The following is a 25,519-nucleotide window of genomic DNA, read 5'->3' on the forward strand; positions in this document are numbered from 1 at the left end:
AGGGACCGGACGACGATCCCAGCTAGTAGGGGGGCCCCATTAGGGAGATTCCCGACATGTCATTGCAGTGTCTACGGTGGTTTCAAGTTGTGTCGCTGATATGGAGCGATATCAGCCGTCAGTCGGGGCCCCCCTACTAGCAACTAGCCAGTGACAACTCGGAAAGGGCCCTGTGCGGGACATTTCCGATGCGTTGTCGTTGCAGCGTCTAAAGCAGTTCCATTATTTTGTCATTGACGTCAGCCGTCCCTCGGGGCCCCCTTCAGCTCGGGGCCCTAGGCAATTGCTTGGGTTGCCTGCCCCGTTGCAGCGTCCTTGGGTGCAGATAGTCTCAGACAGTCTTAATTTGATTAAAGCAACCTTTTTATTGAACTTTCATAGCAACTTTGATTTTATTTTAATATTTATGACGTCGTTTTTTATAACTGATATATTTAAACAAAAGCCAAGGGCCCCCGTGCTTGGGGCCCTGGTACATCATTCCAATTTTTCCCCCCACTTCGATGCCCGTGATCACCAGGCAGCACAGCAACCTTGCTACTGCAGTATAAACTCACACACACACATGCACAGTGAGCACAGGAACCAACCAGAAAAACTTTGATTGATCTGTTTAATGAAAATGTTTGATTAAACTGTCAAACTGTGTCTCATAAGAACAAATCCTGCAGTTTTAAAATAATAAAACCAACCTGAACTAGATCTAAATCTCAGAAAGTAAAAGTTCATCAGATTGACCTGCTTTGGGTATTGTTCACTAAATTCAGACTCTTTCTCAGTGGAAACCCATCAGAATTTAAAAAAAAAAAAAAAAAAAAAAAAAAAAAGGACGAAAAGGAGGAGGTAAGGTGCTGGGTATGCAGTGAGGGGGCGGGCGTGTTGGTTAATAGGGCCTATAGGCTTGCTGCATTGAGATGTTTTAATAGTGGTTGAACACTGCCAGAGCTGTTGTCTTCACCATAAATGGAGAAATATGAATAACCTCAGGAAGTAAAAAGTCTTCTGCTTCAGTTTGCACCTCTCTCACTAACATTTTCAGAGGAGTCCATTTGAAGGTGTGAACTGTACATGCGAACACCAGCAACGGTGAGTCGGAAATATTTACAATCAAAAACAGAATTCTGTGTTTTTAGTGGAGTCCAGCTCAGTTCTAGTTCTAGATGTGAATCAACTTGCAGGTTTTTTGGGTGTAATTTGGATTAGGGCTCTCAAATTTCATGAAAAGTAGATTTGTAGATTTGTAGATTTAAAACATTAACATGTAAATACACAAGATTATAGCCAGTGGCTAATTTCCATCTTTAGTCCCTGGGTGCAGGTTGATGTTAAAAACAACAACATGTAAAATAACATTCTTTAAAAGAAAGAAGAGAAAAAGGAAATAAAGAAAGAATAAAAATTCAAATAAAATAAATAATAATAATATGTAATCAGACAGATAAACAATGAGCAGAAAGCCTTGTTAGTCTTGACAGGACCAGAATTTGGGGGATCATAAAGTTTTGAGTGAGATAACATCTGTAAAAGTAAATGTAAGGTACCCAACATCAGACCTGGGTGGAATGAGTTCGTGGTTGAACAGTACAGTGAGGCAAGAGAGGCCTTTAGACTCTGGGCAGAGGCAGGTAGGCCTAAACAGGGGGTATTGCTAGAGATGAAAAACGCACAAATGTTAAATTTAAGTATGCACTTCTTTTTATTAAGAAAAATGAAAACATGATGAGAGCAGACTCTATGGAGTTAGATTTGTTTCATAATGTTGTGTGTGTGCAGATCGACAATCTGTGTGTAAATGTGTAATCTGTAAATATAAACACCTTCCAAAAATGATTTGTATACTCACAAAAATATTTTGCAAATATAAAACGGATCTGCAAATACACAAACAAATTCCACAAATACAAAAAATATCTGTGAATACATTAAATGAATTTACAAATAAATGAAAAGCATTTGTGAATATCTTCCTAACATTTACAACTTTCAAACAGGCATTTGTGAACTCAGTTTTTATTTGTGAATCGAAAAAACATTTGTGGATCTCAGTTCTACGCTTGTGGATTTGCTTTTTACACACACAGAGTTTTGAAACAAACTTTCCGCCGGTCCAAACGAAAATCCCCTCGTATCACTCGGCCATTTTATGATAGCAACTGATGACGTCATTTCTGCATTTCAAAGAGACTCACTTGCCAGAAAGCTACAGAATAACAACCTTACAGACTTCTGGAAAGATTAATAACATTAATAACTCATATCATCATCGGTAATCAATCATGAACATACTGGTCTCTCTGCAGATATGATAGTTAGGGCAGCAGATGTCTTTGATGCCATCAACATGTTGGATAACAACAAAGCCTGTGGTATGGACTTAAATATGCCAGCTATAAACTCTGCCCTTTGCTTTCTATGTGCTTTACTGGATGTCTGGTTCATGGTGTTCTGCCCAACACTATTATGTCTGTATTATTAGTGCCTGTGCTTAAAAACAAGGCTGGTAATCTCAATAGTATTGACAATTATCGGCCTATTGCATTAGCCAGTATTTTGTCTAAAGTACTGGAGAGAATACTGTTAACAAAGCTAGAAATGTATGTCTTTACTACTGACAATCAGTTTAGTTTTAAAAGAAAACATGGAATCTATGCTCTTAAAAAGATTGTATTCAAGTACACAAGCCTGAACTCATCTGTATTTCTTTGTTTTATTGATGCGTCCAAGGCATTTGATAGAATTAATCACGAGAAATTGTTTGTAAAATTGTTAGATAGAGGTACCCCTACATTTTTAGTGAGAATTTTAGTGTTTTGGTATGCCCATCAGACGTTTCAGGTCAAATGGGACAATGTTGTTTCTGGTCCATTCTGTGTTAGTATCGGAGTGCGAAAAGGAGGAATTTTATCTCCCATTTTATTCAATGTCTATATGGATGAATTATCAAATCAGTTAAATAGGCTAAAAACTGGTTGTCTTGTGGGCAACACTATAGTTAATCATCTTATGTATGCAGACGCCCTGGTCCTGCTCTGTCCATATAGTGCTGGGCTGCAGCAGATGTTGAAGGTGTGTTCTCAATATGGCCTTGATTATGATATAAAGTATAACTCTAAGAAAACCCACATTATGATAGTTAGAAGCATTGGGGACAAGAAATCTACTTTCCCAACCTTTTATTTGTCTGACAGTCCTCTTGCTGTTTGTGAAGAAATGAAATATCTAGGTCATGTCATATCCGATGACTGGACGGATGACAAAGACATCCATCGACAGCGCTGTAAAATCTATTCTCAAGCTAACATGCTTATAAGGAAGTTTTCTATGTGCTCTGACTCTGTGAAGTGTTCCCTGTTCAGAAGCTATATCACTCCATTTTATACTGTCCAATTGTGGTCTAACTATAAAAAAAAAGAGTATGCAGAGGCTCAAGGTTGCATACAATGATGCAATGAGGCTGCTACTATGTGTTCCTAGGTGACATAGTGCCAGCCAATTGTTTGTGTCCTCTAGAGTGCCAACCTGTGAGGCACTCTTAAGACAGCTGATATTTAGTTTTATGTGTCGCCTGGACAAGTCAGAGAACCACATAATGGAAGCCCTAGTCAGGCCTCTGAAAAGTTGTTATAGATACACGTTGAGGCTAAGACGGCATTGGTGCAATAGCTTGTATATTTTATAATATGCATTTCTTTTCTTTTGTATTCTTATTGAATCTCTCCTTTTTATATATATATATATTTTTACACTCTACATATGTGTTTAATGATGCATTGTGCAGTGAGATAAACAACTGTGCTCTGCTGCAAATAGCGGTTAAGTACAACAGGAAGCTACAAGCAGGAAACTGAGTCAGAGAACCAGTTGCTGAGGTAGTAGTTGCTGATGCTGCATTGCTTTCTGCAGCATTACTTTCCTCCTCTTCTTCTTTACTTAGCATTGTCCTCTACAGCCTCTTTGTGAGCAAGCAGGCTTAAAACTTTCCTTATTGATAAAGCTTATATGTAGGGCCGGCCAGGCTTATGCTGCTATAGGCTTAGATCGCTGGGGGACTCCCATGATGCACTGAGCTCCTCTCACCTCCTCCCTCCCTCCCTCCCTCTATCCATTTACATTCATGTGCTATGAATGCATTCACTAACTTACACTAACATCTTCCCCAGAGTTCTCTGCCTTCTCATCTCCCAGGTGGAGGTGGGAATGTTGGAATTGCCGTTTCCTGCCCTGGAACTACTATTTTCAATGTTGATTTTCATTTTTCTTCATTTCTCCTTCTCCCCTTAGCCCTTTCCCTCTCTCTCGTTCGCTCGCTCTCTCTCTCTCCCCACACAGAAACACCCCTAGCCAGCCGGTGAATTCAAACCTAGAACCCTTTTGCTGTGAGGCGACAATACCAACCACTGAACCACCACGCCGCACCAAAAAGGTGAGTTTGTGACAAATTTCCCTAATTTGTACATCATTGGACGGAGGTACAAGAACCCTCACCAGGCCCAGGCACATTAAGAATGCAGGGGCCATTTTACACATCCTCCATATGAAATAAATGCAACTTACAAAATCATCATCTCCTTGCAGTTTCACAAATGCTCTTTAGGGTCTCTTTATCACCAAGCCTGCACAAATAATCTAGGGGAAACACTGAATACTGAAACCTTGGATTGCCACAGACAGAGCACAGGTGTAACTAATAATAGGGATGAATTTGTTTGAGCCAGGTGTTCCAGGAAGGTCTACCTACTAGTAAGCCAGTATGCCACTAAGGCTCAAAGACTGGCACAGCTAGTCAAAAGAACAAGGTTTTTGTCAAAATGTTTGACACAGCATAAGTCTATGGCAATTTGCTGATGTGGCTATTTCACTCAGGACAGACAAGTAAATCAGAAATAATGATTTTTATTATAAGTAAAATGAGATAGACAAAGCCTTTGGCACTCCATGAGGACATCATCCCAGAACAGCTGAGTGAGATAGATAGATCCCCCCATGAAGTCCAGACACTGGCGGTGGTGATGCTGATTAAGTTGGATGTGAATGATGGCCAATGAAAAGATGGGACTGTTGATGCAGCAGAGGCTGGGGAAGTGGTTGGGCGCACATACAACTAGACATATTTTAAAAAGACCACAACTAGATGATGATGAAAAGGTGGCATTGCGCTATTGGGTAACATGAGTGTCAGGTGACAACTGAAACTCAAACTACGCCCCTTGAGCATTGATAAACAGGGAATAAGCGAGCATGCGGGACAGAGAGCAAAACTGGAAGGAGTTAGCACGATTATGCCTGTTATGTTATGTCTTCATGACTGAATTCTTGCTAAGCTTGATTTGTTTCTATTGTTGCCAATATAGTGGCAATATACAATCTCCAGGATTACAATATGCAAAAAGAAATTTTAAATAACTAAAAATGTTATAATATGTACAATGACTGATAACAAACTGCTCTCATCTTATGCTTGTATCACTAGTATAACAAAGAAACCAACGCTGTTATGGCAGATCAAGATGGGAAAAAGGTAAATGACAATAACATAAAATGAAATAATCTGCATTTTGAGAGAAGCTGCTTCTATACATTATGCAATTAAAAATATTTTAAATCAAATCAAAACACATTAGTTATCAAAATAGCTCAACTTTCTAAATGTGTTCACTTCCTACATACTAAACCATTTCAACACACACTTCAATACATTAAAGATTATCAACAAAAAAGTTTTCCGTAATTTGACTTAGTCATCAGAAAAAATATGACTTTTCTTCTTTCAGAGTCAGGAGGAGGACCTGTCTCTTGGCATCAAGGATCAGAGTAAGCACCAAGCTAGCGAGCCCTATCCATTTCATAAGTATAATCATACCAATAGATACACGGAGGGCAGCATTCTTAATATTCCAGAATCAGGTGCCTTAAACTATATCGAACCCTGCCATGAATACAAAGCTTTCATCAATACAACAGATGAAACAAAAATGAGCAAGTTCACTGATGAAGTTATTCGCTTCGCAGCCGCCTGCATGAATAGCCGCACCAATGGTACCATACATTTTGGTATTGGGGACAAGCCAAATTTCATCCATGGTCAAGTGCTAGGAGTAGTTGTTGAGGACAAAGAGGCTTATCTAAATGAGCTCAAATTTGCCATTGACAGGTCTTTTGAGTTTAAACACAAACAGGCTGCTCAAAAGTGCATCAAACCTCCTCGATTTGTTGGTGTCCTCAATAAGAATATGACATCCTCTGACAAATGTGTGATAGAAGTGGACATAGTTCCTGATTATGTGATCTGTGAAGAAAACATCTATCACACTTTCAACATGGACACAAAAAAAGCCAAGAAAAAAGAAAAAGGTAAAGACGCAGACAAAACTGAAACAAAACCCTCAAAGCAATTCTTTATCCGAGATGGTGGTAGCAGCAGGAATCTCCTCGTACCAACCACATCTGACAAACACATGGAGCAGTACAACCGGTTTATTCCCAGTGTGGCAAAACAATCACAACTCCGGAAACAAGCCGAAGAGAAGCCCCTCAATGTGATCAAAAACAGCAATCAGGGCTCTAGATTAAGTCAGATGATAACTGGTGGATCCCTCTCGTTAGACAAGTCACACTTTGAGCGTTATATAATAGTGACTAACAAGTCACACTCAATCCAGTTGGAATCACTGGGATTTCTTGTAGAACTCGACCCAACAGCTGTTTTGGACTTTGATCCAGAATCAGCTGAATGTGGATTGCAGAGTTACTTTGAACAGCAGAGTACAGTGAGTGTCCATTTACCATCAGAGTATAAAATCCCAGAAGGCATTGAGGACATTGCAGACATGTTTAAACTAACTAAAAAAACCAGATGGATGTTCTGCAACGGTGGTATCAAGGATGAGGTACCCTCAGATATAGACCAGTGGTCGAAGGACAAGGGAGCCTCCATCCAAGAAGTGATTTCATTCTTGTGCCGGAAAGATGTGTTTCCAAACAAGAGATTCCTTGTCATTTTCTTAATTTTATCTACTGTTAGTGAGCAGATGGATCCTCTTGTTGAGACTTTCAGCACATTCTTTCATGAGCTCAAAGGCACAGAGCAAATCCTTTGTATCTGTGACAATGAAAACGCATTTACATCCTGGAAAGACTTAATTAAGGCTCGTTGTGGAAACGACATCTCTGATAGATGCATATATGAGCTCAGCTTAACTGAAGTCAACGGCACTATCCTCAGCCTTTTGTCAAAAAAACGTAGATCAAGTCGTTTCCTAACCTGTGGTGGAGGAAGCAAAGTGCTTCTTAAAAAGAAAGTGGAGTGTAGCCTGAATAGCTTAGAGATTTTGTGTACGAACCAATGTGAAGGAGGTAATGAGGACAACATTCCCATTGAGGAGAACTTCTACAAAGGAGGAAAAGTGTCTTGGTGGAATTTCTATTTCTCAGAGCAGCCTGGATCAACACCGTTCATTAAACGAGATAAGTTTGACTTCATAAAGAAGACTGTGATACCAGATTTGTGCTCCTTGAGAAAACCCTGTGTGTTGTTCAACCTCATGCATGTTCCTGGATGTGGTGGGACAACTTTGGCCATGCATATTTTATGGGCTCTCCGGGACAGATTCCGTTGTGCCATTCTTAAAAACAGTAAAGCAGACTTTGCTGAAGTTGCTGACCAAGTGGTAAAACTTTTAACGCATGACCATGAAGAGCATTTACCACGGGTCCCAGTTTTGCTGATGATAGATGACTTTGATGATATGAAAAAAGTGAAATTCTTGCAGCAATTAATTGAAAAAGAATGCAAGAAGAAGGTCATTCAGTGCAAGTCTGCCCATGTAATTCTCCTTAATTGTGTGAGGGCAGAGTCCTCTGAAGTGACTGAATCAACGGACACTGTGTTCATTAGAAATGATCTCTACGAATTAGAGCAGAAACAGTTTGTTCAACAACTTGTAGAAATAGAGAAAACACACAAGAATGCTGACACGTTCTATGGTTTCATGATCATGAAGAAGAACCTTAAGCCAGACTATATTCAGCATGTGGTCCACAATACCCTGAAGAGCTTCAACAAGAATCAGAAACACGCACAACTCCTGGCTGTTTTAGCTTTATTGAATGTATATGGTAATGGCACCTCTCTCTCCAGCTCTGTGTGTCACAATTTTCTTGGTCTGCAACCTACATTAGTTTGTGGAACTGACAGTGTTGAAGAAAGATTTGATACATTTTCCACTTTAGTTGCCAGCAGAGCAGTTAAGGGAAAGGTACACAAGGCCGTGGAAATTATCCATCCAAGTTTTGCATGGTACTGTCTTCAGGAAATAACTCCCAAAATGACAATAGCTGAAATAATCAACCTACTCTTGACCACAGATGAGCTTTATGAGGATACTGAAGGCAAAGACATACTCATGCAAGACGTTCTTAGCATTTTGATTGAGAGACATTCAATGATGGCCAAATCTCAGTCTCATTCCATCGACCGTCCTTCCATTCTCAAGAGATTGAGTTAATGATTAAAAAAGATTTGAGAAAAATAACAGCATTGCTCAGTTACAATCTAAATACCATCACCGTAACGATTTCAACAACAATAATAATAATTATTATTAAAGCCGCAAGCGCCGATGGCGGGCCCTCGCTCACCCATGCCACCCGCGGGGCCTGAGGCATGGCGGGGCTGTGGCGTGAAGCAGAAAGTGAGAAAAAACCTGGAAGGAGGCCAAAAATGCAATGTTTCGTTCATCCAGTAGGGGGCAGTCACAGGTAGTTACACATATGGTCTGGTGTGGTCTGGTGTGTTCAGGGCGGCCACTCATCAGTCATGTGAAGTTTGGAGTGAATTGGACAAAGCATGAAGGAGTTATGAGCAGTTAATGGTTCATCCACCAGGGGTCAGTCACCAAATGTGGTGTGGTGCGTTCAGGGGCGGCCCCTCATCACTCATGTGAAGTTTGGAGTGGATTCGACAAAGCATGAGGGAGTTATGAGCAGTTAATGGTTCATCCACCAGGGGGTAGTCAGCACATGTGGTCTGGTGCGTTCAGGGGCGGCCCCTCATCACTCATGTGAAGTTTGGAGTGGATTGGACAAAGCATGAGGGAGTTATGAGCAGTTAATGGTTCATCCACCAGGGGGTAGTCAGCACATGTGGTGTGGTGCGTTCAGGGGCGGCCCCTCATCACTCATGTGAAGTTTGGAGTGGATTCGACAAAGCATGAGGGAGTTATGAGCAGTTAATGTTTCATCCACCAGGGGGTAGTCAGCACATGTGGTCTGGTGCGTTCAGGGGCGGCCCCTCATCACTCATGTGAAGTTTGGAGTGGATTGGACAAAGCATGAGGGAGTCATGAGCATTTGATGGTTCATCCACCAGGGGGCAGTAATGGGATGCGTGCAGGTGTGTTCAGGGTCAGTCCCTCATCACACATGTGAAGTTTCGTGGAAATGGGACAAAGCATGAGGGAGTTATGAGCAGTTGATGGTTCATCCACCAGGGGGCAGTAATGGGATGCAAGCAGGTGTGTTCAGGGTCAATCCCTCATCACACATGTGAAGTTTCGTGGAAATCGGTCAATGTTGATGCAAAAAATGGCACTTCCTGTTTCCACTAGGGGGCGACATAAGCCACACCCCTATCAGATGGAAGAGGTCTCCACCCTGGACCTGTGTATCAATTTTCATGATGATACGTGTTCAATAAAGCCATCAAAAAGCCAAACGTATTTTCATGGCGAGGAATTGATGGTAGCCACGCCCCCACAGGGACACGTTAGCAAAATTCCCTATGGGCATTTTTGGACTTTGTAGGGGGCGCTATTCCGCCATTCTGCGTCGACCATGTGCGACCACCCAAAAATATCGAATTTCGGATTAGGCATACTTAAACTAGCCTCCTACAACATCCTACACTCCAAAAATTAATTCCACAGTCACTCCCCTCTGGTTTTCCTCAAGACTCTTTCTTCGGTCCCATCCTATTTATCATCTATCTCCTTCCTCTTGGTCATATTTTCTGAAAATACAACATCCATTTCCATTGCTCTCCTTCTTTGTCTCTCGCTCTCCCCCCCCCCCCCCGGTCTGAGTTTTCTTGTCACAGGTACCCTTAGGACATCGTGGGGGGGCATCGTGTCCATGGCTCCTGACTGCAGTCTGTGGCTCTCGCCTCTCTTTTCACTTTCTCAAACCCAACCGGTCGAGGCAGATCGCCGCCCACCTACAGCCCGGTTCTGCCTGAGGTTTCTTCCCTTGAAATGGGAGTTTCTCCTTGCCACTGTTGCTAAGTGCTTGCTCATGCTGGGAATGTTGGGTCTCTTTATATTAAATTACATGAATATGAATATGAATAAAATTGAATTGAACAAGTACATTCATGACTCATATACTGTTTGCTTACCTGCAAATACACAGAGACATAGAGAAACATTGTTAGCAACACGTTTCTGTTCATGTCAGCACAACACATGTATGGATGCTGCCTAAGGTTTCTCCTGTCAGACAGCAATCATAAACCATACGCGCCATCTAGTGGTGAAACTTAGTTAATACATCAAAAATGTACAACGTGTAATCTAGTTGGAACACAATCATTTATAAATCAAACAAATCAGAGTACCTTTATCCTTTAGATTTTCTGAACAAGATTTTCATTGTTATTCATTTAAATATTACTCAGCATGACAAATTGAATCAGCTGAAAATCTTGATGACACAAACAGATCTTGACATTATGATTTTATCTGAAACTTGTCTAAGATGACCTGTGAATGACTCTGAGGTAGCCTTGGATGATGATGATGACTGTTGATAATGCTTTAGATCACAGCTTGCAACATACAGCATAATTATTTTACTGTATAATGATAGTAATAATAATAATGATAATAACAATAATAATATTAATAATGATAACTAAAAAACTAGCTCCACCTCCAGCAGCTACAACAGTAACATGCTGCTCTAACACTGATGCTTCACTATTAATAATCTAATGACGTCATATATAATAATATATCAGTCAGAGGGACCAAACCACTACTTTTACTGTAATACTGCATACTACATCACTCATAATACTGCAGTACTTTTACTGTAATACTGCATACTACATCACTCATAATACTTATGTACTTTTACTGTAATACTGCATACTACATCACTCATAATACTTATGTACTTTTACTGTAATACTTTAACTACATCACTCATATTACTTATGTACATTTACTGTAATACTTGAATTACATCACTGCATTATGTGGTGGTGGTGCCATGTAATGTGTTAAAATAACGTGCCAGCACCACTTTCAGGTTGAACGGACATTTGGCCGAATCACACAGACCAAAACAAAAACAAACATTCTGAACCAGGATGGAAATCCCAAAGGAGAACATGCTGGCTGTAGCATAGTCAAAGAAGCGTTATGCTCTGATAACATATCAGAAAATATATTATATATTGGTCCTTTACTACAAGGTATCCTGACAAGCGAAAGTTTCAAGTAGTCGCTGAGACAATGCCTGTCAGTCGTCCCCCAAATCTTGTTTAGTTTCCTTCAAAGTCCTTCCTTTTTCTGTGCCTATACAGTAGATTGCAAACTGGGAAAGCTGATGTAATATTATCAAAATATAAATAAAGAATTTAACTCCTGAAATTCAGCGTTAATGTAGACAAGAGGGCAAAGAAAGAATTGCCTTGAGTCTTGTTACTGCTACAAATTCCACCTTAATTATAATTAATGAGTGGCAAAGCTGGAGGATTGGGGGGAGTTGGGGTAATGAGGTATAGAGAACTTTACACATTTAAGAACAGAAGATAGAAAAGTTTAGTTTATGAGGAGGTTTCTACAGCTGATACTGAACTGAAAACATCCAACCCAGATGATTATGTGTCACAGTATAACTGTCATATAGACTTTCAGCTTTGTTGCTCAGTATTGGTCATACAGTATCCTTCAGTATCCTTCTATATATGAGAATAGATATCAGATATTAAATACCTGCAGCATTAAATTCTATTATAATTTCCCCCCAAATGCCAAACTGCTGCTCAGTAGGTTGTGTTCCTTGTAATATTAGAATAGGTTCCCATTAAAATGCCAATGTAAATTATTTTCAAGTTCACAGATTGTTAGCCCCTTATTTCATAACCTAACATCTTGTTCCCTTGTATAGACATGTATTTAATTACACTGTGTGTTGCAGGAGGTTATCTAAATAATTACCCAACTGTATGTGAATACTGTAAATGCAAAGAAGTCCACAATCTTGTAGTCATATTTACATAAGCTTAAAAGACACCAGACCCCAGCATAATCAAATTTAAATTCAAATTCAAATTCAAGGGAAGCTACATGCATTCGGAGAGGTGTGGCCTCTTGCTCTCTGAACGTACCTTTAAATCCATGTTTTCCCTTTGCTTGAGCTCCTGGTGGTGTTAGTACACATTTGTAAAAAACAAACAACAGAAATGAAAAATAGCATAACAATCTTTGAATGGATTGCATTCAGGATGTCATCATGGCTGGTGTGTATGTACTTAAAAGGTAGATGAGAGTCTACCTTTGTAACAATTTGTAACAAAATAGGTTGTTAATTCTGTTGTTTCATTCATCAACAAGTTTGATTTACTGTTTGTCTAATTTCTCTAATCATCATTTTTGATCACATCCAGTAGGCTATGACTATTGTCTTGGAATATTATTATAGGCTTTAACAGCTTGTAGGTGTCACTAAATTAACATGCCTTACCCTTTTCTGTCTCAAATACACACACACACACACACACACACACACACACACACACACACACACACACACACACACACACACACACACACACACACACACACACACACACACACACACACACACACACACACACACACACACACACACACACACACACACACACACACACACACACACACACACACACACACACACACACACACACACACAAGTCTTGTCAACCAAAGTCTACTCACCAAATACATTTTATCACAATTATGTAGTATGACCATAAATGCAGTGGTGGAAAGTAATAAAGTAATTTACCTAAGAACAATGTTGAGCCTTGTACTTGATGACTCAAAACAAGTGAAACAAGACAAGTCAGAACTTAATACAATGAACAACATGAGAGGAATACATGAATCATGCAACAAGACAAAACAAACAGACATTGAGATTTAATAGTTGAAAAAAACTCAGATGGATTCCTGTGTGTGTAGAGGAGCAGTTGGAGGAAGTTATATACACAAAGACATGAATAACAGAGTATCAATAATAAACAATAGTAATAATGCTGATAGTAATGATAATCAAAATACATTCTGTGTAGCAGAATTTTGTTTTTATTTCTTATTTCTTTTTCTCACGACCCCTCAGATTTATCTGCTGACCGTTTAGAGGGGCCCGACCCCTAGGTTGGGACAGTTAACTTTATTGGGTTTTTATTGTCTGCTACAGCAACCATATCTGTTCTGTCATTGGTGGGAAAAATGAGAGAAATGTATAATTTATATGTTTTGGTTTCATGATAAGCCCCCCCTCTTTGCATCAGCCAATTTGCAGATTAAACAGCTCTTAATCAGCTGGACTGAGCATAAACAAACAAACAATAGAAAAAAACGTATTTGCAAGCATCACTTCATTCATTTGTGGTCCTAACTCTATTGCTTAGGATAACTGTGAATGCTAAAGCTCTATGTCCGAGTATGGCTCAATTTTGTAATGCACCAAACGAAGGAAACTGATTTTGTCTCGATTTCACAGGAATTACGGTAAAAGGAAACCCACACGCAATCAGGTTGCTCACACACTCACACACTGTCTTCCTTGAGTTTCATTTCACCTGAAACAACCGCCCAGCTGGGGATATAAAGGACTGTTTGACCTCATTTGGCACTGATCGTCTCTCCTCTCTGCAAACAAGCAAGTAAAACATTTCATCGATTTTTTCTGGAAGAGTCTGTCACATCAAACCTGTTTGAAGACCTCAAACGACGAGGAAGCAGCAACATTACAGTAAGTGTATGCGACATGTCTGTAGTTTTTATTAGAGCCCGAGTCTGAAAAATGTACAATTAAGACCAATGCAATGTCTTTTCATGGTGCAGTCCAGATCGGCTGATGTGTAACTGCATCTCATGTACTTTATTTTTACGGGCGTTTTTGGTTGTGATTTAAAATCCACTATGGCATTGAATTGCTTCATAGTTGATCATCATTCTGACATAACTCCAATGACAGTGTTATTTTCAGACAGTCTTTGCTGCAGACCGACTACCGTGTTGACATTTTCCATTGCGCAGATATTTCACAGTTACAGCTTCTTCCTCTTCCCCAATTCCTCCCCTCTCAGCCGTCATCAGGAAGAGCAGCAGCCTATTATCAGTCTGGCTATCTCATACCAACCTTTAAGTCTTAAAAATAATGGTAAATAAAATGGTAGCTTATTTACTATGGATTTATATATTAAAAAGGAGACAGTGTTGTTCCCTTCATATGGTAAATGATGTCCACTTCACTTCCTCATAACTTACAGTGATGGTTCCTGAAACTGTCACCTGATATAAATCCAAGAGAACTGGTATACACAACATCAAGGTGCGTGAGTGTGCAACAGCATACATGTAAAGTACATCTGCTTCATCAAGCGTTAACAAATGTTGATTATTATATACTATCGTATTAAAGATAACGATTTCTTTATTGTCATTGTACAGAACATACAACGAAATTCAGGTGCGTTCAAGACCGGACTCGTATATCAAAAATAAATAAATAGAAATAGTTAAGAATACATAAAATGCATCTATCCATCACTCATATACTCTCGTCTTCACAGTATGAGACAATATGCAACTCCTTTGGACTGTCATAAGCAGAGCACAGTTGTAATAATATTGATGGTTAGGTTCAGGTGTTCCAGGAAGCTCTACCTGCCAATAAGCCTGCATGCCACTCAGGGTCAGAGACTGGCACAGTGAAGGCATTGTTGGTGTTAGTTTGGAGTCACACTTCAAAATGTTTGCCACAGCGTACGGGTTTGTTTCTATAGTGGCCATTATGCAGTAATTACACATCAATATGCATGAGTAATTGTGACAGTAGACAATTTAAAAAGAGCTCACTTTCATTAATATTTAAAAGAAAAGAAAAAGGAAATTAAAATAAAAAAGAAAACACTACCTCAATTTGAATTGTGCAGGCATGCAAATGTGTGCAGAAGGAGAATCTAAAAAATCATAAAATGTACAATTTTAAAGAGCACAGACTACAGGAAAGAATGAATAGTGTATTCCAGTATTCCTTTGAGCTCAAACTGAAGAAAGTCACGTCCTCTAAAACATATTCTCTCATTTAAGGCTTTCGCAATAACCACAGTGTGTCAAAACTGCGACTACTGCCTGTAATGTTTTTAATAAAACACTTGAGAAAACTCTCTGTTGGCATGCTCAGCCATTTAATGTGTTTTAACAACAGGTCGTATACATTCTTCTTCTACGCTACTTACTCATGTGTGTCTATGCAATGTAACTGTACCACACAAGTAGAACTCAGGACTAGGCTGCCAACTGGTGGATGGAAGAGCTAATTGCTCCTATCATCACACTGCCGATATAAAAACTTTTTTACATAACATATAATGCATAAAACGATGCTTGAGGTGATTCAGACATGGTGTCATTATATAGTTTGTCCAGCAGAGTGCGCTCTGACTATTGTTTACAGTACTGTTAGTAGGCCAGTGTCAGAGCTGATGGTTGGAGGACTTGGAGTCGAGCAGTGTCTCCACAGTAAGTTGTTAAAGAATTTGCTAAGTACATACTGAGAAGTTAATAAACTATGACCACATCATTTTTCCTCTTCAATATAACTGTTATAACATGAAGTCATTTGCTTCTCTTTGATGCTTCTCATGTGTTTGCTATGTTAGCAGCTACAGTTTATCAGTATAGTAGTAATGTAGCAGACGGACAGGTTAGCATCAGAGCAGCTTTCTGTAGCTCAGCAGACGGAGGACTGAGGTCTGTTCAGTGTTGATTTCATCCTAAATTGTGAACGAGCTGATGAGACGCAAAGCTGGAAAGTAAACAAACAACATTCCTATCTTTTACTATCTGTGATTATTATCACAGATATCACAGACAATGTTGTTTGCAGAATACAATGCAACACCGCTGCCACTCTTAATTTTCTTCACTTGGCAGCAGAGTTACTGTTTGTGACTAGCTACTAATGTTATACATGAATGGTGAAATATTGATAAAGATGATATATTTGGATAAGCAAGAAAAAAGCGTCTCTGATTGGAGTTCAGTCGATTGAAATAATGACTGATACTGCACAGCACCTTTGTTTATTTTGCTGTTTTATTTTGATTTATTTCTTATTATTATTATGTTATTTATTTAACAATGTATAATGTTAAATGTACTTTATTAGTTGCTTGTTTAATAAAGCAGCCTTCTGACTACCTTTGCATACTCATATCAGTGCAAAATCGGTGAAAAATCCACATAGAAAAGGTCTACTTTCATTCCAGTTCAAATATGTATTATATTGGCTACCATAATGGTTATTGGTGAATTTTTCCGCTCTAAAATCAGTATCGGTTTCAAAAATCCCATATCGGTTGGGCTTTATGTGTTTCACACCATTTATCCTACCGCAAAATATTTAATATGATGATTTTCATTGACTTCATGTGTATCTGTCCAATTAAGTTGGAACTTCTAAATTTGCTTGTTAAAAACATTGTATCACCTACACAGTTCTTTCTATATTGAATATCTTTAATTTACTCAAATTTAAGATGAGACTTGGCACTTTAATCTACTATCCAGGACTTTGTCTCAAATGGAGTATTATGAAGCACTGAGCCTGAAGAACATAAGATGTGTAACGAACCAAATACTAGGTAAGGCCCACACCTGAATACTTATATCTACTTTCTTTCTTATTTTCAGTCTTCAACTACTTTTGTGAACGGTGAGCCAGGATTTTGTGATGGATGATCAGGAAAAATTAAGGTAAAGCTGAAATCTGTTTCATTCTGTGTTACAATCAGTATAGTGTCTAGTCGTCTATTGTTAATTGCCCCTATCTTATGCTTGTATCATTAGTGATCTACGATTGTGAAGAAGGAACCAACGCTGTTATGGCAGATGAAGGCGAAAAGAAGGTAAATAACAGTTGAAATAATCCATAAATGTCCACTACTTCCTGAACTTAATACAGCTCCTTTATTTTCCTATCTTACATTATTGGACACACTGATTGATCCAGATGTGTCTGACCATTGTTGTTGTCACTAGTGAGGTTAGACACACCTGGATTAATCAGTTTGTCCAATAATGTATGACAGGAAATAAAGGAGCTGTATTGAGTTCAGGAAGTAGTGGAGCTGTGCATAAAGTTCATAAAGCACAGCCCCACTTAGAATATTTTTCACCAGCCGCCACTGTTTGTAATGGTTTACTTTCTATGTACCAAACCACGTCAAGTAGTTGTGCATCAACATACCTAAGTGCAGTAATTTGATTTGAAAATGTGGATAAATAACAGCACTTTTTTTTTTAGGGTCAGGAGGAGGACCTGTCTCCTGACATCAAGGATTGGAGTAAAAACCAAGTGAGACAATGGGCTCTCGAGTTGAAGAGTGTGGATGATGCCGTTGCACAAATACTGTTTCAGCAGGACATTAATGGACCTAGTCTTTTGCTTTTAGATGCAGGCGACTTAATTGCAATGGGTGTGACTTTTGGACCAGCAAAACTTATCATTCATGCCAGAGATGAGCTAGTGAAGTTAAAGAAAGAGGAACCAGCAAGTTTTAGGAACCAACCTGGGAGACCGTGCAAACCCTATCCATTTTATAGGTATCATGATACCTATAGATACATGGAGAGCAGCATTCTTGATATTACAGAATCAGGTGCCTCAGACTTTGTCGAACCCTGCCATGAGTACAAAGGTTTCACCAATACAACAGATGAAACAAAAATGAGCAAGTTCACTGATGAAGTTATTCGCTTCGCAGCTGCCTGCATGAATAGCCGCACCAATGGTACCATACATTTTGGTGTAGGGGACAAGCCACAATTCACGCATGGTCAAGTGCTAGGAGTAGTTGTTGAGGACAAAGAGGCTTATGCAAATGAGCTCAAATCTGCCATTGATGGCTATTTTGAGTTTAAACACAAACAGGCTGCTCAGATGTGCATCAAACCTCCTCGATTTGTCGGTGTCCTCAATAAGAATATGACATCCTCTGACAAATGTGTGATAGAAGTGGACATAGTTCCTGAGTCTGTGATCTGTGGAGAAAACATCTATCACACTTTCAACATGGACACAAAAAAAGCCAAGAAAAAAGAAAAAGGTAAAGAAGACAAAACTGAAACAAAACCCTCAAAGCAATTCTTTATCCGAGATGGTGGTAGCAGCAGGAATCTCCTCGCACCAACCACATCTGCCAAACCCATGGAGGAGTACAACCGGTTTGTCGATAGTGTGGCAAAACGATCACAACTCCGAAAACAAGCCGAAGAGAAGCACCTCAGTGTGATCAAAAACAGCAATCAAGGCTCCAGGTTAAGTCAGATGATAACTGGTGGATCCCTCTCGTTAGACAAGTCACACTTTGAGCGTTATGTAATAGTGACTAACAAGTCACATTCAATCCAGTTGGAATCACTGGGATTTCTTGTAGAACTCGACCCAACAGCTGTTTTGGACTTTGATCCAGAATCAGCTGAATGTGGATTGCAGAGGTACTTTGAACAGAAGAGTACAGTGAGTGTCCATTTACCATCACAGTATAAAATCACAGAAGGCATTGAGGACATTGCAGACAAGTTGAAATTAACTCGAAACACCAGCTGGGTGTTCTGCAACGGTGGTATCAAGGATGAGGTACCCTCAGATATAGACCAGTGGTTGATGGACAAGGGAGCCTCCATCCGAGATGTGATTTCATTTTTGTGTCGGAAAGATGTGCTTCCAAACAAGAGATTCCTTGTCATTTTCTTACTCTTCTCAACCGTAAGTGAGCAGATGGATCCTCTTGTTGAGACTTTCAGCACATTCTGGCAGGAGCTCAGAGGCACAGAGCAAATCCTTTGTATATGTGACAATGAAAAAGCATTTACATCCTGGAAAGACTTAATTAAGGCTCGTTGTGGAAATGACATCTCTGATAGATGCATATATGAGCTGAACTTTGCAGAAGTCAATGGCTCTATCCTCAGTCTTTGGTCAGAAAACCGTAAATCCCAGCGTTTCCTACCTGGTGATGGAAGAAGCAAAGTGCTTCTTGAGAAAAAAGTGGAGCGTAGCCTGAATACCTTAGAGATCTTGTGCATGAACCAATGTGAAGGAGGAAATGAGGACAAAATTCCCATTGAGGAGAACTTCTACAAAGGAGCAAAAGTTTCTTGGTGGAATTTCTATTTCTCAGAGCAGCCTGGATCCACACCGTTCATTAAACGAGATAAGTTTGACTTCACAATGAATACAGTGATACCAGATTTGTGCTCCCTGAGAAAAGCCTGTGTGTTGTTCAACCTCATGCATGTTCCTGGATGTGGTGGGACAACTTTGGCCATGCATACATTATGGGCTCTCCGGGACAGATTCCGTTGTGCCATCCTTAAAGACAGCAATGCAGACTTTGTTGAAGTTGCTGACCATGTGGTAAAACTTTTAACGCATGACCATGGCGAGCAATTACTACGGGTCCCAGTTTTACTGATGATAGATGACTTTGAAGACATGGACAAAGTCAATGACTTGCACCTACTCATTGAAAAAGAATGTGTGAAGAAAGACATTCAGTGCAAGTCTGTTCAGGTAATTCTCCTCAACTGTATGAGGGCAGAGTCCTCAGAAGTAACTGAATCAACTGACACTGTGTTCATTGGAAATGATCTCTCTGAAGGGGAGCAGAAACAGTTTGAGCAAAAACTTGTAGAAATAGAGAAAACACACAAGAATGCTGACACGTTCTATGGTTTCATGATCATGAAGAAAAACTTCAAACCAGAGTATATTCAGGGTGTGGTCCACAATACACTGAAGAGCTTCAACATGAATCAGAAACATGCCCAACTCCTGGCTGTTTTAGTTCTGTTGAATGTCTACTGCAAAAGGTCCTCTCTATCAGTCTCTCTGTGTGAGGAATTCCTTGGTCTACAACCCAAACCAGTTTGTGGAACCACCAAAGTCGAAGAAGGATTTGGGAAATTTTCCACTTTAATTTCCAGCAGTTCAGTTGAGAGTAAGGTTGTACACAAAGCTGTGAAGATGATCCATTCAAGTATTGCAAGGCAGTGTTTGCAGGAACTTACAACAACACACAATGTAAGTAAAGCTGAAATTACTGACCTTCTGCTTACAACAGACAAGCTTTATGAAAGCACTCAAGGCAAAGAAAAACTCCTGCAAGATGTTCACCACATTATGGTGAAAAGAATTTATTCAGTGGAGGATTCTAAGTTCTCACCACTAATTCAAGAGATTGCAAGTGAAACACCAGGACAAGAAGAGATGATTCTATTGAGTGCATCAAAAAGATTTGACAAAGATGCTGTCATCTCTCAGTTAGTTGCCAGGTACTATTACCTAAAAAAGAAGAACTTCACAGAGGCCAAACTTTGGGCTCGCAGTGCAAGAGATCTTTCTAAAGACAGCTCATACATGGCAGACACATCAGCACAAGTTATCAAGCATGAACTGAAGAATGCCATTGCAAACTGCAAAGAAGAGCCTATGCCTCATGAAAAGTTGAGCATGTTTCTCAAAGTGGCTCAGTCAGCAATAGATGCATTCAAAGAAACACAGAGTCTTGCAAAGAAAGAGTCAAGTCTGCGACTACAAACCAAGAGAGACAACTGCCCTTTTAACACAGCAGGGTGCCTGGGAGAGATTCAGGTAGGAGTACTTGTCATTGATATACTGCAAAAGACACCTGTATTTTCCTCAGAAAATGTCCGCCATGACATACTGAGTAAGGTTCTGTCTGGCGATATCAAACTTCAAGATGTAGAGACATGTGATCAAAGGCAACATAAACACAGATCTTACTACATCATTCTCAGACACTTTGAGGATTTACTGTACAGCCTCAAATTCAGGATGAAGATGAACTTCGACTTCCTTGAGAAGTTCCATGTGAACTTGGGTTCCAGATCTGGAATGAAAGACAGTCGGGAGCAAGTAGTCCAAAATGAGCTTTTCAGATGTTTCAAACAATATGCAAGTCTTTTCTGCAAGACAGATTCTGCATCTCTGCTGAAGAATAAAACCATGTGGAACATGCTGCAAGTACACGAAGCAAGGCAATTCCTGGAGAGGCAAAAAGCTGATACCTATTCTGGGATTCTGAATTGTCTCTCAAAAGACACCTCGGCTGAAATCTTGGAGAAGATTATTAAACTGTATGTTTTTATTCGTCCATCTGGCCATACTGTGAAGGAGAGGATCAACTACATCTATGTGAACGTTGTGTTGAGTCGTATAAAACTGGAATCACAATGCATTCTGCCATACCAGAGATTAATTGATCTACTTCACCAAGTCATGCTTGAGCAAATTCCATTAAGTGAAAATTTGCCCGCGATGTTCATTGCAGTTGTGCTGTTGTGGCCACAGGAGAACGATCCAGTATGGAGAAGTTTGGGGAATTACATCTCACAGATGAGGACATCTTACCATGTCACCATGAAGGAAGTGTACAATGGTAAGAGGCCCATTGTACATTTCTTTCTTGGAAAGAAGTGGGGCTATGAAAGACTGGTACATCTTAGGGAAATCAAAAGGTGCTGCATGGTTGAGGAGGGACAGTTTGCCTCTATGTGGGAAAATGGCAGTCTGTGGAAAGACAAGAAGGTGCAGCAGCTCCTTTGCAGAGTTACTGGTGAGGTGAAGGGGAAGTTCATACTGACAGCTACTTGTGAACCAGGTCTGAAGCTTGAAGTCACTCCAATGTTTCGATCGCAGCTTAGCGGGACTACCGAGAGGTCCAAAGTGTCATTCTTCATTGGCTTCTCAATGAGAGGCCCTGTTGCGCTTGACATTAACTAAACCTTGAAAGCAGCCTTGATAAGAAAATACCTAATAATAATAATACTAATAATAATTCAACTACTAATAATAATGTCAGTAAGCAGTCTAATCATGTTGTTACATGAAATGTAATAATCTTCATTAATTTTCGCCTTTGAACCTGCATGTTACATTATTGATGTAACTACTTTGCTTGGTTGAACAATGTCTTACTTATACTCAATGTCTCTTATATTTTCAAACACTGAATACTGAAATATTTTTTTTTCATGTTTATTCATAAACTGATATGATTGTTTTTACATTGGAACCAGTATTCAATTACAACCTTTTGTCATGTTTTGCATTAACAGTATAACAGTATGGTAATAAAGTGTCAGAGTAAGTAGTCTAATCATATTGTTCCATGAAATGTAACAGTCTTCATTAATTGACACATTTACTTTTTGGTTAAAAAAGGGTATTTTAACACCTATGTAAGAATTTGCAAAGTTTTATGTATGTTTTTTACTTTTGAACCTGCAGTTTATTTTATTGATGCAACTACTTTGCTTTGTTGAACGTCTTACGTACATTCAATGTTTTTTTTTATATTTTCAAGCACTGAATATTGAAATGAGATTTAAAAAAAATGTTTATTCATAAATTGATATGATGTTTGCAATACAGTATACATTTGTCATTGTTATTATTTGTCATTATGTTACAGTACTTAAGCAATTTTGTTTTAAACAGCATTCCATGAAAAACAAGCAACATCATTGATTTTTACCTTTTTTTCCCTAATAAAGATTTACTGTAACATTACCATGGGAAATTTGTTATGAATTTAATGCACCATGCACACAAGTTGTTGTAGCCCAGAATACATTTGTTTGAGCAAGTTTTTAAAAGTTCAAAGGTTTAACATTCTTGTGAATTTATGTACACAGGTGACTGCAAGAGCATGAGAATTACAAGCAGTTAATGATGAAAGAACAAAGCAAAAGATTAAAGTAAATAAATCAGCTTCAATTATGCCCAAGAAGTTTCCAGTATGTATAAACAAAAAATATAAATTAGTATTTAGTGCAACACATTAGTATCCTAAAAATCAATGTATTATGTATTATACTAAGTTGTTACCAATACAGCTACAAAAAGAACATTACACAAATTAAATTGAGTAAATTATTTCAGTATGTACTGTACAGTATAACACTTAGTTACAGTCACATTGTCCAGCTGAGGATGTACTACTTGTGTCACACACAAGGGGGCGCCACATGCTCAGAAATGACAATGGGTTATGTGTTCAACAGAGACTATGGTGGCCCATATTACATATTAGGAGACAGTTTTTAGTTTGCCCAGTGTCCTAGACCTATGATAACACAAATATGAGTCCACTTTGGATTTGATACTATTTAACACTAATCAGATGGGTTAGGGTTAGGGTTAAAGTTAGGGTTAGGGAAAACGTGCTTTTAATGTAACATATTTAAATATATAGCAAATGGCCATAATATGAGTATACAGTTTGATGTCTTACAGACTGAAATGTATGTCATAAAAATGATTCACAGGTTTAGGATTTCCTCATTTAAAGGTGCATAATACCAACAGACCAATGGTTGTCAGTGAACTTGAGGGTGGAGATGAATGGTGCATCTCTGTGATAGATGACAGACAGTTACTTGGTCACCACACAGAAGAACCACCACCTCCCTGGATGATAGACGGTCTGACTTGTGGTGTCATCTGAGGTTTCATATTACCATTTCTACTGTCCATAGGCTTGCACATGCACAGAAGCTCCCGTGTGGGGTGCTGCAGAGGTGGGTCATGATGATAAGCGAGGTGTGGAACCTGTTACTGAATATGCATCGTGCTTTGTGGCCTTTCTGAGTGCAGGTTCCCAACCTCAGGATACGTGTCACACGTGTCAAAGCAGCAGATGGCTCAACAAGAGACAAACATCTGAAAGAGATTGTGTGCCGAGATTGGAGTCGATACTTCAGCGTTTGTTCAATTTTAATATTTTCATCTTTAAGAGAAAAAGAACACGATTTTAAGACAATGTAGATATGTTGCTGATATGTTTCAGAAGACATCTTTTGGATGGGGGTCAAAAAGTAAATTCTGTTGATCAGTGTGTCTTTTCTAATAGATATTGTAGTGTAAGGGAGCTGTATGAATGAGATGAGAAAACAGAAATACATGTCCACTCCAGTACTACAAAGAGAAATGAAGGTTGACCACCTGAAATGCAAAAAGGGCCAAGTGAGAAAATTGAGCTGCATCCTCATATGGGCTGTCTGGCTTCTGTGTCTCTTCAGAAGTGTCATTTTCATTAGACATATCATTGTTGGGGGTTTTTTTGGGGACGATTTGGGAATATAACATCTAATTTGTCAGGAATGTACAGTAAAATTACTTGACATCATAGTGTCTTTCATTGGCAACATACAGTAGTGTTCAATGAAGGAATCCAGAAGCAGTGAAATTGCTCTCACAATGAATAAAACCAAACCCAACAAAGAATTGATCCTTATATAAAATACCCAAAGCCTGATTTGGCTTCTTCCTCTGTGAGCTCATTTTTTGTCCAAAAACACAAAGGAGTCACACTAAATGTTCCCTCATTACTATGAACACTGTACTTTATTTTGAGACGATCCCACATACACTGTCTCACTACCCAAAATACTCACTAGCACCAAATGTGTATTAATCCACAGCTGAAAAATGCACCATTCATATATTTATTTGAGTCATATCTGCTAAAAACTAAAGTGGCTGCCTGTTTTTGGAAATACATGACACAGATAATATGGGATTTGTAGTCACTAAACGGGGGTGAAAAGTCAGGATGATTCTGCCCGTGACTGACAAAGGCCCTAAGAAATCTAAAAATATTAGTTAATTTCTCTATTAGCATATCATCATTAATAGGCATTAATATAATATTTAATTTACAATTAAACTAATGCATTTAACTAAGGCTTTATTTGCATGCATGTCTACACAGTGTTATATATTATCACAGCTCAGTGTCAGTAAATATTGTACAGTTAGTATTAGACTACAAGAGAGTTGCAAGCCTTCACAGGTAGAGGTGTGGTTACAGAAATTGTGCATGGTTGGCGTGACCTGTGTGTAGTGGTGGGGCCCAATGTGATGTCTTTTCATGGGGCCCAAAATTCCTTTAAGTGAGGCCTGTGTGTGTGTGTGTGTGTGTGTGTGTGTGTGTGTGTGTGTGTGTGTGTGTGTGTGTGTGTGTGTGTGTGTGTGTGTGTGTGTGTGTGTGTGTGACATATTTCTTCCTCCCCTGTAGAGAGCGTACCCGAGCTGTGTAGCACTGAGCTAATCTCACAGCCGAATCTGACTAAACCCTTTGTTGCGGGAAAGAAATGAAATATTCTCTTCTCACTCTCTCTCTCTTCTTCTTCTTTTTCTTCTTTGGCAGCCC

The 25,519-nt window shown here is 39.2% G+C and overlaps 2 protein-coding genes across 2 annotated transcripts; both read left to right on the forward strand.

The window, feature by feature from the left end:
- Positions 1-4,086: 4,086 nt before the first annotated feature.
- LOC133992733 (sterile alpha motif domain-containing protein 9-like) lies at positions 4,087-8,612 on the forward strand. Its single transcript, XM_062431447.1, has 3 exons — positions 4,087-4,423; positions 5,471-5,518; positions 5,772-8,612. The coding sequence occupies exons 2-3, from the start codon at positions 5,495-5,497 to the stop codon at positions 8,502-8,504; spliced, it is 2,757 nt and encodes a 918-aa protein (XP_062287431.1). The 5' UTR covers positions 4,087-4,423; positions 5,471-5,494; the 3' UTR covers positions 8,505-8,612.
- A 5,330-nt stretch (positions 8,613-13,942) lies between these two features.
- Positions 13,943-22,682, forward strand: LOC133992731 (sterile alpha motif domain-containing protein 9-like). The gene is made up of 4 exons (XM_062431445.1): positions 13,943-14,022; positions 16,971-17,033; positions 17,127-17,185; positions 17,584-22,682. The coding sequence occupies exons 3-4, from the start codon at positions 17,162-17,164 to the stop codon at positions 22,084-22,086; spliced, it is 4,527 nt and encodes a 1,508-aa protein (XP_062287429.1). The 5' UTR covers positions 13,943-14,022; positions 16,971-17,033; positions 17,127-17,161; the 3' UTR covers positions 22,087-22,682.
- The last annotated feature ends 2,837 nt before the right edge of the window (positions 22,683-25,519 follow it).

The sequence above is a fragment of the Scomber scombrus genome, chromosome 13, assembly GCF_963691925.1.
Source record: "Scomber scombrus chromosome 13, fScoSco1.1, whole genome shotgun sequence".
NCBI lineage: Eukaryota > Metazoa > Chordata > Actinopteri > Scombriformes > Scombridae > Scomber > Scomber scombrus.